General features: G+C 47.2%; 3 protein-coding genes and 2 non-coding genes across 5 annotated transcripts in view; 1 reads left to right on the top strand and 4 right to left on the bottom strand.

Moving 5' to 3' along the window:
* The first annotated feature begins 279 nt into the window (after positions 1-279).
* Positions 280-4,053, top strand: unc50 (unc-50 homolog (C. elegans)). The gene is made up of 7 exons (XM_030354642.1): positions 280-415; positions 757-892; positions 1,286-1,563; positions 2,393-2,513; positions 2,778-2,917; positions 3,101-3,208; positions 3,464-4,053. The coding sequence occupies exons 3-7, from the start codon at positions 1,299-1,301 to the stop codon at positions 3,598-3,600; spliced, it is 771 nt and encodes a 256-aa protein (XP_030210502.1). The 5' UTR covers positions 280-415; positions 757-892; positions 1,286-1,298; the 3' UTR covers positions 3,601-4,053.
* Positions 4,054-4,421: 368 nt separating this feature from the next.
* Positions 4,422-8,894, bottom strand: LOC115542385 (probable uridine nucleosidase 1). The gene is made up of 5 exons (XM_030354651.1): positions 8,601-8,894; positions 7,240-7,419; positions 6,119-6,230; positions 5,382-5,518; positions 4,422-4,762 (listed from the first exon to the last, which is right to left on the bottom strand). The coding sequence occupies exons 1-4, from the start codon at positions 8,781-8,783 to the stop codon at positions 5,382-5,384; spliced, it is 612 nt and encodes a 203-aa protein (XP_030210511.1). The 5' UTR covers positions 8,784-8,894; the 3' UTR covers positions 4,422-4,762.
* Positions 8,895-10,383: 1,489 nt separating this feature from the next.
* The window catches only part of LOC115542272 (protein-tyrosine kinase 2-beta), a 23,069-nt gene continuing 15,252 nt past the window's right edge, over positions 10,384-18,200 (bottom strand). Inside the window, exons 20-29 of the mRNA XM_030354507.1 lie at positions 18,133-18,200; positions 17,280-17,484; positions 16,916-17,021; positions 16,417-16,458; positions 16,046-16,174; positions 15,442-15,466; positions 14,602-14,774; positions 14,214-14,348; positions 12,841-12,921; positions 10,384-11,833 (exon numbers count right to left, since the gene is read on the bottom strand). The exon at positions 18,133-18,200 is cut by the window's right edge and continues 22 nt beyond it. Coding sequence (XP_030210367.1) covers positions 11,534-11,833; positions 12,841-12,921; positions 14,214-14,348; positions 14,602-14,774; positions 15,442-15,466; positions 16,046-16,174; positions 16,417-16,458; positions 16,916-17,021; positions 17,280-17,484; positions 18,133-18,200 — 1,264 coding nt within the window. The 3' untranslated portion in view covers positions 10,384-11,533. The remainder of the gene's footprint in view (positions 11,834-12,840; positions 12,922-14,213; positions 14,349-14,601; positions 14,775-15,441; positions 15,467-16,045; positions 16,175-16,416; positions 16,459-16,915; positions 17,022-17,279; positions 17,485-18,132) is intronic.
* trnat-cgu (transfer RNA threonine (anticodon CGU)) lies at positions 13,087-13,158 on the bottom strand. Its single transcript has one exon. It is a non-coding gene; the product is annotated as a tRNA-Thr (tRNA).
* On the bottom strand, positions 13,638-13,709 carry trnat-cgu (transfer RNA threonine (anticodon CGU)). The gene has a single exon. It is a non-coding gene; the product is annotated as a tRNA-Thr (tRNA).

The raw sequence follows: 18,200 nt of genomic DNA, 5'->3' as shown, positions 1-18,200 counted from the left end.
CCGTCAAAAAAAGGAGCAGCAATGATTATACAATTGTTGAAATAGAAACGAAATAAACACCGACGAAGTGTTTTTTGTTGAAGGTGGCCCTGGATGGACACTTGCAAAAGCGCTTTATTTAAGATACACATGCATATCTTTGAAAAAATAACATAAATACACTTCTAGACTTCGGCAGGGGGGTTGGGGGTTGGGCGGTTAGTGGTTGAAACTTATTTTGTTGATTTTCAGGCACATTTTCTGGAGCAGATTGAGGTATTTTGACAGCACGATTTCAAAACTCCATTTCCCACAACACAACGCGCTGTGTTACCGGAAGTGACAACGTGTGCAGTTTGTGACAGTCCAGGAAGCGTTTCATGGATACTGGTTTCTAAATACCAAGAAGAGTCCGTCCTGGGGGATTTATCAGCTGGTAGGGACATTTACGGAACACTATATTAATTTACATATAACGAGTGGATTTACTGTGCTATTGAATAATCAATGAAATAGAATGGAGTTTATCCTGGCGAGGCCCTCCTATAAGTGATTTGCAGCAGGCTAGTTAGAGCTTCCTAAGGCTAGCCAGTAGATTAAACAAACAAGTCGTATTTCTTTGTACAGTAACGTACGGTTTTAGTGTCTGACTGTCTTTAGCATTGATTGAATTTGTAGCAAAGGGGTTGTAAAAACATTTTCAGTTGGATATTCACTGTGTGTGTGTGTGTGTGTGTGTGTGTGTGTGTGTGTGTGTGTGTGTGTGTGTTGGTATAGTATCCCTTCCTGTTCCAGGTCTTTCTTTTTTCTTCTTCTTCTTCTACAACTTCATATTCTAGCGATGTGTACCAGCTAGAATGTGATTCACAGGCCTGCCCTCTACAACCCACCACAACAAACTATTTCTGATAAGGTGGGTGACTGCTCTCAATAACATTACACCTGCTCCTTAAGAGCTAGACATATCTTTAAAGGGATAGATCCACCATCCACCTACTTCTGTGTGGATGCCTCCATTTGTGGTGTCACTACAGGGTAGAGGGTCGGGCCATTCAAACATCACACCTGGTGGTAAAATAGGACTCTTTAAAAATGGCTAAATAACTGCACAAAACACACAGAGCTGCTTGTTAGAATTCAGCAATCCCCAAAACAAGACCGCGACGTATAACACAATGCACATAAGTCGATGACAGTGAGAGCGGTTAACAACCCCAGCGGCCGAGTCGTCACAGCGTCATCAAGCCAGCCGTCCCGATGGTAACGCCGGCCCTGTTGTCTCTTTCTCCGGCCCCCCCGGTCGCAGAGCGAGCGTCGCCATGCTGCCCACCACCTCGCGACACGTCGCCGAGACGGGCCTGCGGGACGCGGCGCGCCACACGGCCGGCGCCAAGCGCTACAAGTACCTGCGGCGGCTGCTGCACTTCCGGCAGATGGACTTTGAGTTTGCCGTGTGGCAGATGCTGTACCTGTTCACGTCGCCGCAGCGCGTCTACCGCAACTTCCACTACCGCAAGCAGACCAAGGACCAGTGGGCCCGCGACGACCCGGCCTTCCTGGTGCTGCTGGGCGTCTGGCTGTGCGGTAAGGCCGTGCGCTGAAGAGCTCCCGCCGGGGGGGCCGTGATGATTTGTATTGTCGTTGATTGTGTTCATTTGATTCAACCGGTTATGGTACCGGGAAGTCTCATTGAGATCGAGATCTGTTCCGCAAGAGAGGGCTGAACCCAATTATACATTAGATATCGGAGAGTAGACCGTTGTAGAGACACCGGTGTACAACCAAAACATGCACCAATATTGGCAAAGATATTAGCAGGCAATATTTTGAACTCCCTCAAAGAAATGAGGAACTGTCGTTTTAGATGTAGCTGGAGTTCGCTCCAGAGATATAGGGTGCCACAATAATAACACATTCATAACACAGGAACGATTGTACTGGGTAGACCAGGGCGTTTCCTAACCCTTGGGTCGTGGGCAAATGGCTGATGCATGAGCTTCAGTAGAAGAATAGAATAGAATACATTTTATCGTCCTTGCAGAGAGTACAGTGAAATTGAGCCACTGAGATGCACATTTGCTGTAATTGAAAATACATTGCCGTGGCACTACAAACAAATAGTTCAGTATGGAATAGAGACGTACAAGGCTGGAGTTGGGTCGAGTAGGCATCAGTGCAGTGGTCTGTATGTGTAACGGTCGTGTCAGTCACAGCTTTAGGTATCACGCAACATTTGGTCTTTTTTTGTTGATGAAATCACATGTGAAGACACAGATCTCCCTCTTTATGCTCTCCTCTTCCTCTTCTCGTCTGTCTGTCTGTCTGTCTCTGTCTCTGTCTCTGTCTCTGTCTCTGTCTCTGTCTCTCTCTCTCTCTCTCTCTCTCTCTCTCTCTCTCTCTCTCTGCTCCACAGTGTCCACCATTGGCTTCGGCCTGGTCCTTGACCTGGGCTTTGTGGGGACCCTGAAGCTGCTGCTCTGGGTGGTCTTCATCGACTGCATCGGCGTCGGCCTGCTGATATCCACCCTCATGTGGTGAGGTCCCCCCCCCCCCCCCCCCCCCCCCCCCTTTATTATACAAACTGGACTGTTTGTTCCCTCTCCAGAAGATCACACTTGTAGCTGTTGTCGGCAAGAAAGATATGTTCGCCATATTTCAGAGAGGATTTGATCAATTTGATTTGTCCGGCAATGTCGGGCTGTGAAATGTCGTGAAGAACGCCAAACGCCCGCCGTGACGGTGTAACGTTGCTTCGGGGCGCCGTTTCATTGGAATGTCGACAACCATGTGACCCGCAGGGGCGTGACCAACAAGTACCTGCTGAAGCAGCCCGGCAAGGACTACGACGTGGAGTGGGGCTACGCCTTCGACGTGCACCTCAACGCTTTCTACCCGCTGCTCGTCATCCTGCACTTCCTGCAGCTGTTCTTCATCAACCGTGAGTGGGGAAGTGTGTGTGTGTGTGTGTGTGTGTGTGTCAAGTATAGCCCTTAATCCCAAGTACTACAAACTCAAAGGGCTTTGAAGTTTTTTTGACACCCCTCCTGATCGTAGTTTAAGTCGGATAGCTTAAGTCGGATAGTTGTGATGCTAACTCTCGTACGCTGCCGTTGTGTCTCAGACATCGTGGTGATCAACTCTAATTGGTTCCTGGGCCTGGTGGTCGGCAACACGCTGTGGCTGGTGGCCATCGGGTACTACCTCTACATCACCTTCCTGGGCTACAACGGTAAGCCTTTCGATTAACGGCCCCCCTCCCAGCTGTCAATCCATACCCTCGGGTTATGACTCTTAAAGGTTTCTCAATGCATGAAATACATATTTGATTCATTTAAGTGATGAACCGAAAAGTATCTGTTTTGACTTGTTTTTGGTTCCCTGCCCCCCGTCCCCTTTGTTCTTCCAATGCGCCATTGGTTCTCCGTTGGTCACCTGATGGATCGGCGTGGTTCTCCTTGGGTACCCTGATGGCTCTCGGTTGCAGCCCTTCCCTTCCTGAAGAACACGGTGGTGCTGCTGTACCCCTTCGCCCTGCTTGCCCTCCTCTACATCCTGTCTGTCTCGCTGGGCTGGAACTTCACGCAGGGCCTCTGCTGGTTCTACCAGTACCGGGTCAAGTAGAGCGGGAGAGAGAGGCGGCACAGCTACACTCCGATGGGTGGGCCGGTGTGTGTGTGTGTGCGTGTGCGTGTGCGTGTGTCTCTTCATTGGTTTGGACACCCGGAACCCCCCCACTTGTTCGTCCGGTCCGACTGGCTGAACAGTGGTGTGAAGTGAAGATTGTTCTTGGACTAATAGCGGATGGTTTGTAAATAACCGCTGGTTGAAGACGTTATTCTGGATTTGGAGAGGAGCAACGTATCTTTTGGGGTTTTCTTCTTGCATTTAGAAACAAACAGATAATAAAAGATATGAGGATCTTGGTTTAAGTGCTGTTGATCGAGGAATGTTATAAAATGAAGACATGAAGCGCATTGTAAGCATACTTGTTCAGCTGTTGGTAGCAGTTTTCTTTCTCTCTCAACAAAAGTGTACATTCCAAAGCGCTTTCAATAAAATATGTTTTATTTCTAGTCCGATTGTCTGTTTTCAAATAATTTTTTGGTTTAACTTAAACACCGCTTGGCAAAACTATTAGTTGTCTATGCCCAAAACACAAGACATCATTTTAAACAAAACAAGACCTCCAGAACCATGAAGTAAAACCTTGTTCCAAAATATTTTTTATTTCTGAATATCAACCTTGGGCGTTTTTCAATTTTGACATCATTACCAGGATTGATATAATTTGTATACAACTATTTGTAGTTTTCAAATGTTGCTCCTCAAGAGTAACATTGTTCAAATATAAAAAACAGTAATCCCTGGTAGCACAGACTTGTTCTTACACCAGCTCCACAACGCGTTGCCCTCTACTTGAGCGCGTTCATCACACACACACACACACACACACACACACCTGGGATGCAAAGTGTTGAATGAGTTTATTCATATCTCCTTTTTTTATCCAAAGCAACTGACAGTGAATTCAGATTCCATCTCACGGCGTCTCGCTCATGGATGCCTTCAGGCTGGGGATTGAACCCATTACGACAAAGGGCTGGGAGCCAAAAATGCGAGCCACCGGCTTACTCCCTCCTCCAAAAGAGAGGTCAGAAAGGCCTGCATTGACGGTGTGTCGTGTGTGTGTGTGTGTGATCCGTACCTCCATGGTGTGATTGTAGATCCTTCCCATGAAGCGAGCCTTCCCTGTGTCCTGGGCCAGCCACTCATCACAAAAGGACTACAAAAAGGAAAGGAACCAAAGATAAATACGGTCAGAGTTAAATAAACGGTAAATTCAGTATTTTTGGATCCATGTCATTAAGGAGCAGGGTGGGGGCTATAGGTGCAGGGCCGCCTTAATGCACGGTCTTACTTTTTTTTTTTTAATACTGTCTCATGATAGGCCCCCCGATCAGCGTAGGCCCAAGACAATGTGATTTTTTTGTTTGGGGCTTACAAAGATCAGAGGCCAATCATGAGGCAAGAAAAAAGGGGGCCCAGTGGCCACTTGACACCACAGCCAGTCGTCTTCTCAAGGCTGAGAAACTTCCGTAAAAAATGAATTCTGATGCCGTCAACAACTTTTACGCTCCAAGAAAATGAAATGAGAACACGTGCCCCCTCGTCACAAAAAGTTGTCCCCCCCCCAGCCCCCATATAAATGATTTCCAGATTTATGCAATTTAAAAAATATATTCAATAATAATTTAAATATTTCACAAAAATACAATAGGCTACTAGCCGTCAGCGATTTCTACGCTCCAAAAAAACAAATTGAGCGTAATTAAAGATGACCCAGCTGCTGCTAATGTCTACCAACACCGCGGCTATCTAGCTAGCTAGCTAGCGACCCGTACTCAGGGCAGTTTGTTGCGGCAGGAGAACTCCCAGCTGGCGATGAAGGTGGGGCAGCGGTACTGCGTCAGGACGATGAAGGCTGACTCGGGGTCCGCCACAAAGTTGAACTCCCCGCAAACAGTGGTGTTGCCCCTGGCTGCAACAAACACACACAAACACACACACACACACACTAATATTTACTTTATACATGTAACTTCACCTGAACGAAAATAATAATACGTGTGATTACAACCATTTCTGTTTTGCTGGCCAATACAGACCATCATAAATAAAACTTTTATCTGAGCGTATACCTTGAGCTAAATATGAGTTGTCGGCTGGACAAAAGAGCTATAATTTGAGTAATTATTAACAATGTCTTAGCCATCCTTTAGCTTTAGTGAATGAAATGCTCTGTGATAATATCTGTTGGTTGACCGTTCCTGCCTCTGTATGACACTAATCACGATTTTAGACAGCTCCTGGTTCACTTCTGACCAATCAGGGCATCTCTTCTGTGATTGGTTCGGAGAATCCATCTTGCATGTCAATCACAGGTGTGTGAAAGGTAACACTGCTCAACGTGGTGGAAAAAGGTGTTGAGGGAAGGAGCAGAGAGGGACGGGACGTTTTGACTGGGTGTTCAGTTGAAATGTCACATTCTATTCTGCTCTTTCTCTCTTGACAACTCTTGAACGTTAGAAGCTTTTAAAGACCCAGGTATTATGTGGAATGTGAACAAAGGAAGACGTACATTCAATGTTCCCCCCCATGATGTAGAGGCCCTTCAGCTTCTCAGGCAGGGACGGGTCCAGCTTCACTGCCAGGGCCAAGTTAGTCAGGGGCCCGGTGGCCACCAGGTTCACCTGGAGAGAGAGAGAGAGAGAGAGAGAGAGAGAGAGAGAGAGAGAGAGAGAGAGAGAGAGAGAGAGAGAGAGAGAGAGAGAGAGAGAGAGAGAGAGAGAGAGAGAGAATAGAGGGAGAGAGAGAGGGAGAGAGAGAGAGAGAGAGAGAGAGAGAGAGAGAGAGAGAGAGAGAGAGGGGGGGGGGGGGAGAGAGAGAGAGAGAGGGGGAGAGAGAGAGAGAGAGAGAGAGAGAGAGAGAGAGAGAGAGAGAGAGAGAGAGAGAATGACAGAGAGGGAGAGGGGGGAGGGAGAGGGAGAGAGAGAGAGGGGGGGAGAGAGGGAGAGAGAGAGAGCAAGAGGGACAGAGAGAGAGAGAGAGGGGGGGGAGGAGAGAGAGAGAGCGAGAGAGAGGGGGAGGGAGAGAGAGAGAGAGAGAGAGAGAGAGGGGGGGGAGGGAGAGAGAGCGAGAGAGAGAGAGAGAGCGAGAGAGAGGGGGAGGGAGAGAGAGAGAGTGAGAGAGAGAGAGAGGGAGGGAGGGAGAGAGCGAGAGAGAGAGAGAGGGGGGGGAGAGAGAGAGAGGGAGGGGGAGGGAGAGAGAGAGAGAGGGGGGGAGGGGGAGAGAGAGAGAGGGAGAGAGAGAGAGAGGGGGGGAGGGAGAGAGAGAGAGAATTAGATTGTTCTGTTTTATCGTATTGAAAGTATACAAATTGTTTATTGTCGTTTGTCCATCTGATGTGACACATCTGATGTGATTGAATACAGTGTAGCCAGAATGTTTGATTGACCTTACCTTACCTGACCCTAAAGGGCCAGCAACACGGTACAAATTCAATTTGTATCCATATTGACATTATATATTTAAAACATTGTGCATTTAAGTCGAGTCGTTGTGCATTTAAGTCGAGTCGATCCATGTGTTGGACCTGGAACAATCCATAGCTCTATGGTACTAGAGTATCTCCATCCCTTTAATTTAAAATGTTTTTCCAATGATTGTAGACTAGTGTGCACTCTCGGTCGGACCACGCACCTCGCCGGGGTTCTCCCTGACCAGGCGGATGAGGGCCTCCACAGCGCCCTCTGCCTGCAGCTGGTCCAGCCCGGGCGCCTGTGGGTCCGGGGAGTCCCCCAGCCCATCCTTGCCGTGGAAGTCGCTGGCGTCAATCATGCGACCCAGCAGCGGCTCCGCGGAGCCCCGGTACACGGGGATCTGACGGGTGGTGCAGGTTTGAATATGAAGCATGAAAAGCATACATGATTTGATGAGTCGTTAAGGCGCGTTTATGATGGCGAGACGCCTCGTCGGTGATGACGCTCACGCTTATGCGTGTTCCCGACAGCGACCGCTCATGTGCACTGCGTTGGGAATCTAAAAGTTCCTCACAGCAAGTTTTTTTTATCCGATAAAAAACAATCTGAACTAAACAGAACTTAGTAGGATCAATTTCAAGTTCGAACGTCTTTATTTCCTTGTAGCCTGTCACCTACTATCCTTTTGCTTTTATTTATGAGAAGCACATTGTATTGTCACTGTATGGAAGGCTACACTTGCCCTTTTCTAGGGTTTACCAGAACACAACGTTTAAAACTGAGCAAAGTCGATGACAACAGAATGTCACAACGTCAATCAATAGTAAAGTATGTGATATGATGGTTGATTCTTTTATATTGAGTAAAACTTTCATGTTATGGAGAATGTGTTCTCCAAAATTCCCAGTGATTTGAACGTGCCATTACCACCAGTGCACATAGGTAAAGTGATTATAAAATGTATAAAATTAATGTTATTAATTAATGTGATTACTATAATTTGCACAAAAATGTGTTGTTGTTTTGATGTGTCAAACGGCCAATAATTAGTAAGTACTCCTCATTCTTTATGCAAATTCTGCGTTTTCAATGCTCATTGAACATCATTGTCCTTAAATAGGCTACTTTGTATTATTCTAGTAAAACTACATAATTACTTAAAGGTCCCATATTATACAACCAGGTGTGAGTGTGATTAGCCGTTACAAGCCGTTTAGGAAAATCTGCCACTTCACAAGTGGGCGTGTCCACCTCAATGTATGACGGATAAATTAGCAACGTTTATTACAGTCCACTGGGTAGGCTGGGAGACAGATCTATCCATCACACATCTAGGTGGACACGCCCACTTGTGATGTCACTAAAACACAGATAGAGGCAGATTTTCATAATGGCTTGAAACGGCTAAACACACTTATCCCATGTTTTTAACTGAAATAGGTATTAGCGGAACATGTTTGTGTGGAACGTTTCCTCTTTAACCAACAAATCATCAATGCCATGTTGTCTAACGTCATGATGTGGAAGTTGCGTGCTTTAGACAGAATAGACGCACGTCACAACACCCGGGCAACAACTCACGTCCCCCCTTTGGCACTCTTTGAGCACGCGGAGTGTGTTCCTGCACGAGTTCTCCAACGCTGTGTTGCCGTGCGTGCACGTGATCCCCAGCACTTGCACGTCGGGAGCAGCCAAGGCGAGCATGATGCCCTGGGCGTCGTCCACACCCGTGTCCACATCCAGCAACAACTTTGTCTTCCCCATGATCAGTTTAGAAAACTGTTAACAATAGTTGCAATGATAATTATTTAAGATTAATAAATTAACGCAAACAGAAATACACACACACACACACACACACACACACACACACACACACACACACACACACACACACACACACACACACACACACACACACACACACACACACACACGGTTTCCAGACGTGTTGAGATATAGTTAAAAATATTATCCATGAAACTTGATTGGTTGTTTGTTCGATGATCTTTAAAAGCAATGATCATGCGCTTGATTACCTGCTACAAAAGGAGACCGCTGCAGTGTGCTGCTGTCAGTCCTGTGATCAGAGGAAGGTTCCTGCAGTCTGAGGTGCATCTTTGTACATCACAGAAAGGATTGCACAGAGTAGACGAACAGGTTTTGTTTTTTCGTGGTCTAATCCGTTCCAATTATTTTTTTTGATTTGAAATATGCGCTGAGTCTTGTCTGGTCCTGATGTTTTGTGTTGAGGACCACAATGGAAATAAGTCCTGGACTTTTTTGTGTTTTTATCCTCAGTTGTATTTGATGTATTTTTATTTGTGTAAGGCATTTCTTTGGTATAATTTAATAAACCAATCAAATCCCCCAAAAAATGAATAAAAAAATGAATAATAACTGCTGTACTGAAAATCATACCGAATCGTGACTTAAAAACCGAGGTACGTACCGAATCGTGACTTTTGTGTATGCTTTCTCTCTCTCAACATCCTGATTGGGGGACTTGTGCACACTGACATGCTTTTATCTACATTGATGTGACAGGAGGCCCCCCATCAATACCGGGGTCTGCTGAACTCAGGAGTAAGTGCTTGTGTTGACTTCTATCAGGAAGGCTGCTAGTTTGATCCCCGGAACCTCAGCTGAGTTGTCTCTGAGCATGACTCCAGTCCTCACCCTAACTGCTCCCGAAGAGCTATAAGTCATGTCATGTTATGTTGTGGGCTTTGGATATGTAATTAAATATGCCGACCACATGGTTGGCCTTTGTCCGAACAGGTAAAAACCTGCCTGTTGCACCGTCATCAGGCTCCGGGTCATAAAATCTCTGCCTTTGCTCTTTCTACAAAAAAGGCAAAACAAATGTCTAGGGATATCGTTTAAATGCAAGGTATGGTTTGTGTGTGAGTGGATGCGGTGAATTTGTGTATGTTAGATCTGAGACTATGTAGAACCAAAGAGAATAAGGCAAAGTGCCCATGTGACAGGGTAACTCAGGACAGAGCCAGCATCGACCAAAATGGTGCCCCACTGAAGGAGAGTGAAAACCGGCTTATATAACCCCCTCAGGACTCAGGTGTGGTCAATTAGGTAATTAGGACACTGAGGCCTAGCCCTGCCCATGTATTGGCAGCTATGACCAAAAGAGGGTGCAGGGGGTAGTCACAATGTGTCAACACATCAATATTTTTTAGGTTAAGCACTATTTTGTGTTCTCAATACTGTTATCTTACGTGTGGTTATGTGTGATTATGATTGGCGACCTTAACACAAATACCCTAAAGTAAGACTCCTCTGGATTTACAATTTGCAACACATTTCCAACATAAATAATGATATTAATATGAAGTTGGTGACAGCATGTGTTTATAAACTATATTTATTTTCGTCAATATATATCCAAATAGAGGACAAATTGTCAGAATAAATTGAAATACATCCAAATGAAAAAAAATCCCTGAAATGAATGTTTTCTTCAATTCTCCACAGATGCCTACAGAAAGTAAAAGACACACACACACACAGACACACACACATATGTTTACATATATCTAAATGTATATATATGTAAACATATTTAAAGTCAGTTAAAATAAAAAACTGAATATGGTGGCCACTTAGACAAAATGCAGTTGGGAAATAAAAAAAAATCTTGTGTACTGTCTTGTCCTGGTTAAAAATGGCAACCAGGACCAAGAGCTGGTCCTGGTAAAACTAAGATTTCATATTTGAGTGCACCAGCGCAGTGGATGCCCGGGGAAACCTCCAGGATATCTTTAATGTAGTTGGCTACATCTACATTAAAGAGAAGGGCGCTTCTTCGTCTCTTCACATGTCATTCTATCACATCTTAATACAAACCCTTATCCAACTTAATTGTATAATCCTTAACAACAACTCTGTTGCAACAGCAACATCAGGATTCGTTTGCAGCACACAGATCTCGATCAAATCCATTTCAGGCACCACTCTTCTAACATTAAGATGCAACAGTCCAAGCCCTCTACAGGAGTAACAGTCCCAGGGTATACCTAATCTAAGCTGTTAACCTTCTTTCTAGGAGACTCACTGTGGCGCCGATTGCTGGCGGGCCGGGGGACTTTAAACTGACGGAGAAACGATGGCATGGTGGGGGAGGAGCCTATGGAAGGGAGCGCACGGACAGAGATAGAGTGGCGTGGAGGTGGGGGGTGGGGGGGGGGGGGACAGAGATAGAGTGGCGTGGAGGTGGGAGGGGGACAGAGATAGAGTGGCGTGGTGGTGGGGGGGGGGAGGAGCCTATGGAAAGGGAGCGGATGGACAGAGATAGAGTGGCGTGGTGGTGGGGGGGGGAGGAGCCTATGGAAGGGGGCTTCACGGCGGGAGAGACAATGGCAGAGATCGTCTGATTTGGCCTGACTATCCCCTCCCCATGCTCTCCATCAGGGCTTTAACTTTGATAAAGCTGTATCCCCTGACAACAGTCCCACCGCGTGAAGTCTCCCCCTGCGACTTCCTTTTGAAAACCCCTGTCAGGCCTCAAGGTCCGAGTCCAGGCCCGACTCCGAGTCGGGCCTGGCCGTGGCGCCGTCGGCCGGGGCCGTGGCGGCGGCTGCGGCGGCGGCGGCGGGCCGGGCCAGGTTGGCCCTGACCCGCGCCTGGTCCACGGCGTCCAGCAGGCTCTTGGAGTCCACGGCCAGCGTGTGGGCGGCGGCAAGCATCTGGCGCTGGCAGTCCTGCCGCAGCGAGGTCACGGCGTTCTGCTGGGCCAGCCTCATCTTGCTGATCAGCTCGCCGAGGTCCTTGTTGAGCAGGCGCTCGGTCCCCTTGATCTGGGGGGAGTGCATTTAAGGGGGAGGGGGAGGGCAGGGGGAGGGACATGAGGGCTCGATTAACCACAACCATGTTCGTTGAATTGAGCGGCTGCGTGACACATGGTTGCGTTTTGGTCGCAGTCTAGAGCCCTGCGTGTAATCCTGCGACCCTTTCCTGCCAATCGCACAGGAACCCTTAGATCAGGGGTCTCAAACTCGCGGCCCGGGGGCCAATTGAGGCCTGCGGGAGGATAATTTGTGGCCCCCTGCTTGACATCAAAGCTTAGTGTTAGTGCGGCCTTGTGATAGGGTGACCAGATGTCCCGGTTTTGCCGCGACAGTCCCAATTTTGAGTTGCGTGTCCTGAGTCCTGACAAAAGCCAAAGGACGCTAAAACCTCCCGGTTTCCACCAACCGCTATGAAATGTCACCTGTTGTCAGCGATTACATAGCCAGCGTGATCTAAGTATAGCCCGGTCATTGACTTAGATTGGGTCAGTTGTGCTCCTTTCTTCTGTGGAATACTTGATGTGGCCCAGCCTGACCCAGACTCTACCTCCAGCGGCCCCCAGGTAAGTTGAGTCTGAGACCCCTGCCTTAGATATAAACATTCCAGAATTACCCCAGCCTTTACACGGGTACGGCCTATTTAACGGTTTGTTTTTTTCAAGCCATAGTTGTAAGCAAGTGCGGATTGTGTACGATGCGGTCTGTATTCGTTATAACCGTGGTAATATGATTGCTCTTTAATCTTACCTACAGGACCTTAATAATGCAAGAAATAGCTCTTCAATCGTACCTACAGACCCTTTAATAATACAAGCAATAGCTCTTCAATCGTACAGACAGACCCTTCAATAATACTAGCAATAGCTCTTCAATATTACCAACAGCCCCTTTAATAATACTTGTAATAGCTCTTCAATCGTACAGACAGCCCCTCTAATAATGCTAATAATAGCTCTTCAATCTTCCATCAATAATGCTAGTAATAGCTCTTCAACAGCCCCCCCCAGTAAACCCACCTCGTTCCTGACGGAGCTGTGCAGGGTTGGGAGGATCTCATCCACACTCTGGATCAGTGTACGCAGGTTGACCCCCACCGCCTGGCACCGACCGACAGAGAGAGAAAGACCTTTTTAAACCTTTACCAAGATACATTTGTACATCCTGTCAGACTGTTGGGTAGAATTTCCAAAGTTAAGTATGGAGCAATGTTTGTTTGGCTCGGCGTGTAAAGGGAACACATCACACTAGACATTGACCCTGAGAGGCGTGAATGGGGATTGAACCCATGATCTTCGGTTTACGAGACCGACGCCTTACCACTGGGCCACCACGCCTCATGAAACAAATAATCTGCTCTTTAAGAATTGGTTTAGTTTTCATTGCACTTCTTCATCTGGGTTTCGGATGTCTTTGTAGTGCAGTATTGTCACTTGTAAAGTATTCACTTGCGGACCATGAAGTCAATGTTTGTCCACAACAGCATCAAGAGGAATGACATTGTTTAGACCACGTTGCAATTCATGCTCAAACAGACATGGATTGGGTCTTAAACCATTATTCGAAAGTGACTATACTTCTGCTTTTGAAATCTTTTCTTAGGGTCCTTGATCATCTCTACGGAGACATTCTTGGTTTAGTTGAAAAAGCCTTGCGACTTGGTCGGCACTCCACACAAACGATATAAGTATCATAGGATTTTGTGTAAACATACCAAAATTCTTGTCAATCTCGAGGTGTAAAGTATAAAACAAAATCAGTTTGACTCGGAGTGTTAAGGGACACCATCACTTTACATATTCTGATTGACATCTAGAGGCATGGATGGGATTTGAACCCACGATCTTCGGTTTACGAGACCGACGCCTTACCACTTGGCCACCACGCCACATGAAGTCCATTATCTGCTCTTTAAAAATAATTTTACTTTTCACTGGACTTCATCGTGGTTTTAGATGTCTTCAACCGCAGTACTACTACTTGTAAAGTAATCCCTTGTGAACAATATAGTAAATATTTGTCCATGACAGAACGAAGAGGAATTACATAGCTTGGACGAGGTTATGTTCAAATAGACATGATTTGGGTCTGCAAACATTATCTTGGGTTGACAAGAACCACGTAGCCATCGCGCCACACATACGGTCTACGCTTTTGAAATGTTGACTTGCTCTTCATTGGATTTTTAATGGCAGTTTTGAACATTGGATTCCTTAAACTTGATGTTTTTAGAGTATTTCATACATCGTGCTCAGTAACCAATCATACGACCAGTTTCATTTCTTCACGGTAACACGACAACGTGTATGTTTTATCCTCGGTTCCCAAAGGTGCCGGTTTGGATCTTTGACCCCCCCTCTCTCTCTCCCATCCACAGAGTAGCTCACTCTACCTTCACTGCGGTTGGATACTCGGAGGCAGACAGTGTTTTGACGTCGTTCTTCAGGCGGACCACTTCCTTCACCATCTCCATGACGCTGCTGTACACCTGGTCACCTGACCTGTCCATCTCTGCTGTGGGTAAGGGCTTCGACATCACACACACACACACGCACACGCACAAACACACACACCCACACACACACACACACACACACAATAAACGATAAACACATGATCCCACAAACACTCCTCTCTCTGTAACACGCAAATATGTAGACATACACACCTTTAGCGGCTATATTTGGATATTAGGAAACATTCTAAACCCTCCAGTAGTGAAGGAACTTTGAGGTGAATACTTGTTTTGGTTTGTGTTTCCCATCATGCAGTCTGTTTACCCGTTTCACTGAGGCATCCATGGGCGGCTTCTCTGGAGGACTTGAATGTGGACCTGAGGGAGGACCTGAATGAGGACCTGGGAGAGGACTTGATGGAGGACCTGACAGAGGGCTTGATTGAGAACCTGATGGAGAACCTGAATGAGGACCTGAATGAGCACCTGATGGAGAACCTGAACGAGGGATGAAGGAAGAACAGAAACCAACCGATGAGATGGAAGAAAGGAAGTCGGTAACCTTTGTAAATAGCCACTGTCACCCAGAGGACAACGTTACAGCATTATATTGAATCTTTCTTTTTGGCCTGAATCAAAAGTTTGCCCTAATTTTGTTTCACTCGGGTCCCCTTAACAAACTCCAAACCAAAATGTTCACTTGTAAATTATGCTATTTTACTGTCTTCTTAAACATACCCATCCGACCAAAATAAAAACGATGGTTTGCCAGAGCCTCCGTTTCAGAGCTTGAGTCTGAATGACAAAACTTTAAGCTGCTTGGTAACTTCATAACTAACCATTTACATTCCGGGCATTTAGCAGATGCTTTTATGCAAAGCAACGGTTCATACACTCATTCACACACCGACGGCAGAGTCAAACAAGCAAGGCGACAGCCAGCTCTTCGGGAGCAGTCAGGGTGAGGTGTCTTGGCCTCAGGGACACCCTCACACTCAGCCAGGAGCAGCCGGGGGTTTAATTAGCATCCTTCCTGTTACCAGTCAACCCCGCTCTACCTCCTGAGCTAAGTCGACCCCCAGAGGGGTCCACCCGACCGGTACTGTAGCCCTAGCAGTCTGTAAAGAGCTCTGTATCCGTCGTGCTGTGTTGTTAACTCCCTCACCTGATCCAGATCTCGTCTCGGGGGGCTGTGCGAAGAGAAGAGAAACAGAGGATCACCACACTGACCCGGTAATCATTTAGTGATGTTGCAAAAAAACGAAATCTCAGTCACTGGCCCAGGCAGCAGGGGTCACGCCCTCATCTAATGAAACACTAGTGTGATAATAATAATAATAATAATAATAATAATAATAATAATAATAATAATAATAATAATAATAATAATAGATCAAATTTATATAGCGCTTTTCCCAGTGCTCAAAGACGCTTCACAATCGCTTCATAAGCTAAATCAAAAGGGTGGTATGGGAGTTCACAGACAGCACTCTACCGTGGGTTTATTGTGTGATGCCATGTAAGTGTGTATGTGCATCCTTTTGTGTGTGCATGTGTATGTGTTAATGCGTGTGTGTGTGTGTGTGTGTGTGTGTGTGTGTGTGTGTGTGTTAGTATGTGTGTTTGTGTAAGTTTGTGTTTGTTTGCGGTAGTGTGTACGTGTGTGTTTTAGTGCGTGTGTGCATTCGTATGTTTGTGTGTGTGTATGTGGGGGCGCTAGTATGTGTGAGTGTGTGTGTGTGTGTGTGTGTGCGTGCGTGTGTGTGTACCAGCTGTCTCTCCTCTTGCTCCAGCCACTCTCTGTCTCTCAGCATGTCCTGTTTCTGTCTCCACAGGGTGTCCTCAACACTCTCCCTCTCCCTCTCCCACGGAGACCTGCTGTCCTCGTGCACCTTCCCCTACACAAAGACACCCACACGCGCACACACACACACACACACACACACACACACACACACACACACACACACACACACACACACACACAGACAGACACACACACAGACATCCACACGCGAACACGCACACACATACACACAGACACATGTTCACACAGGCATACACGCAGGCACACACATTTCAATAACAGTGGATGGACAAATGACATGCAGGATGTTGTGAGTGTGTCCTTGAAAGTCACCTCTTTGCTTGGACGAAGGGTGTTTCCATGTAACCTGGAAGGCTGCAGGAGAGAGACAGAGAGAGGAAGAGAGGAAGAGAGACAGACAGAGAGACAGAGAGATAGAGAGAAAGAAAATAAAGAAAAAATTTGTTCAATGCAGGCTACGTGTCCTATTTACATTGCGTACCATCTAGATTTGCTGTGTGTGTGTGTGTGTGTGTGTGTGTGTGTGTGTGTGTGTGTGTGTGTGTGTGTGTGTGTGTGTGTGTGTGTGTGTGTGTGTGTGTGTGTCCGTCTCGATGTCTATGTCTGTGCGTGTGCATGCGGGCGTGCGTGAGTTCGTGTGTGCAGGCCCCCCCCCCCCCCCCCCCACACACTGAAAACCTGTCCAGGGCGCAAGTTGATTTCGAGTTGCCTAGGGCGCCGAAACGGCCAGCGCCGGCTCTGCATGCGTGCGGGTGTGCGCACGTGCGCGCGTGTGTGTGTGTGTGTGTGTGTGTGTGTGACGCCGGGGTACCTTAGGTGGGGGTACGGAGCCGTTCAGGCTGCTGAAGCGGGGCAGAGAGTGCGTTCTGCTGAGCTTCCTGCGGGACTCCAGTTCTACCTCTTCTCTTTGGATGTCGCTACGAACACACACACACACACACACACACACACACACACACACACACCCACAGACAGACACACACACACACACACACACACACACACACACACACACACACACACACACACACACACACACAGACACACAACCACACACACAAACAAAAGACAACATTTTGCACGGACAACAAAGCTTGAAGTCAATTTCAGAAAAAAAAAAAGAAGAGCATTCTCAAAGGTCTCCCCATGGGTGGGGGGGGGGGGGGGCACCCTACCTCAGGGTGCAGACCAGCTGGCTGAACTTGGGCCGGGCGGCGGGCTGGTAGGCCCAGCAGCGGCCCAGCAGGCTGTAGAGGGGCGGGGGGCAGAGGTCCGGCTTGGGCAGGCGGGTGCCGGCCTCCAGGTGGTTGATCACCTGGCCGTTCTCCATCCAGAAGAAGGGCTGCTGGCCCAGGGAGAGCACCTCCCACACAAAGACGCCTGGACACACACACACACACACACACACACACACACACACACACACACACACACACACACACACACACACACACACACACACACACACAAACACACACACACACACACACACACACACAAACACACACACACACACACACACACACGCGTGCGCACACACACACACACACATACACACACACACGCGCACACACGCACACACACACACACACACACACACACACACACACAAACACACACACAGAGGCGTGGAGACACATGGAGATGCACACAAAGACACACACACCAAACAAACAGGAAATGAACATGGAACCACAAAAACACACACACAAGCAGAGGCGTGGAGAAAAATATACACAATGAGACACACATATCAAACAAACAAATAAACAGGGAAATGCACGTGGAAACACACACATTAAAAAAACACACACATGCCGACAAGAAAAACACACTCGCCACGAGTCGGGGAGACGCATACACAATTATGGACACACACACACCAAACAAACAGGGAAATGCTCATGGAAACCACGCATTAAATCTCAACCAAGTTCCGCATTAAGCGTATGTTAGTGTAGCTTCACTGTCGAGGTGAATCCAACATGATAGGGGACGGAAGTGTCTATCCCCTGTTGTTCTTCTCACCAAACATCCAGACATCGCTAGCTGTGGTGAAGCGTCTGAAGTTGATTGATTCGGGGGCCATCCACTTG

The sequence above is a fragment of the Gadus morhua genome, chromosome 4 (genome assembly GCF_902167405.1).
Source record: "Gadus morhua chromosome 4, gadMor3.0, whole genome shotgun sequence".
In the NCBI taxonomy this organism is placed as follows: Eukaryota; Metazoa; Chordata; class Actinopteri; order Gadiformes; family Gadidae; genus Gadus; species Gadus morhua.
Note: the sequence above shows the minus strand (reverse complement) of the source record. Positions and strands in the feature narration are given on the sequence as shown.

Bases quoted from the DNA above. Each gene is read 5' to 3' on its own strand.
- LOC115542385 (XM_030354651.1), bottom strand. From the start codon at position 8,783: ATGGGGAAGACAAAGTTGTTGCTGGATGTGGACACGGGTGTGGACGAC. The intron at 7,420-8,600 runs GTGAGTTGTTGC...ACCACCCGTCAG, and splicing joins AAGAGTGCCAAAGGGGGGAC to ATCCCCGTGTACCGGGGCTC. The intron at 5,519-6,118 runs GTACGTCTTCCT...TGTTTGTTGCAG, and splicing joins CATGGGGGGGAACATTGAAT to CCAGGGGCAACACCACTGTT.
- unc50 (XM_030354642.1), top strand. From the start codon at position 1,299: ATGCTGCCCACCACCTCGCGACACGTCGCCGAGACGGGCCTGCGGGAC. The intron at 1,564-2,392 runs GTAAGGCCGTGC...TCTGCTCCACAG, and splicing joins GCTGGGCGTCTGGCTGTGCG to TGTCCACCATTGGCTTCGGC. The intron at 2,918-3,100 runs GTGAGTGGGGAA...GTTGTGTCTCAG, and splicing joins GCAGCTGTTCTTCATCAACC to ACATCGTGGTGATCAACTCT.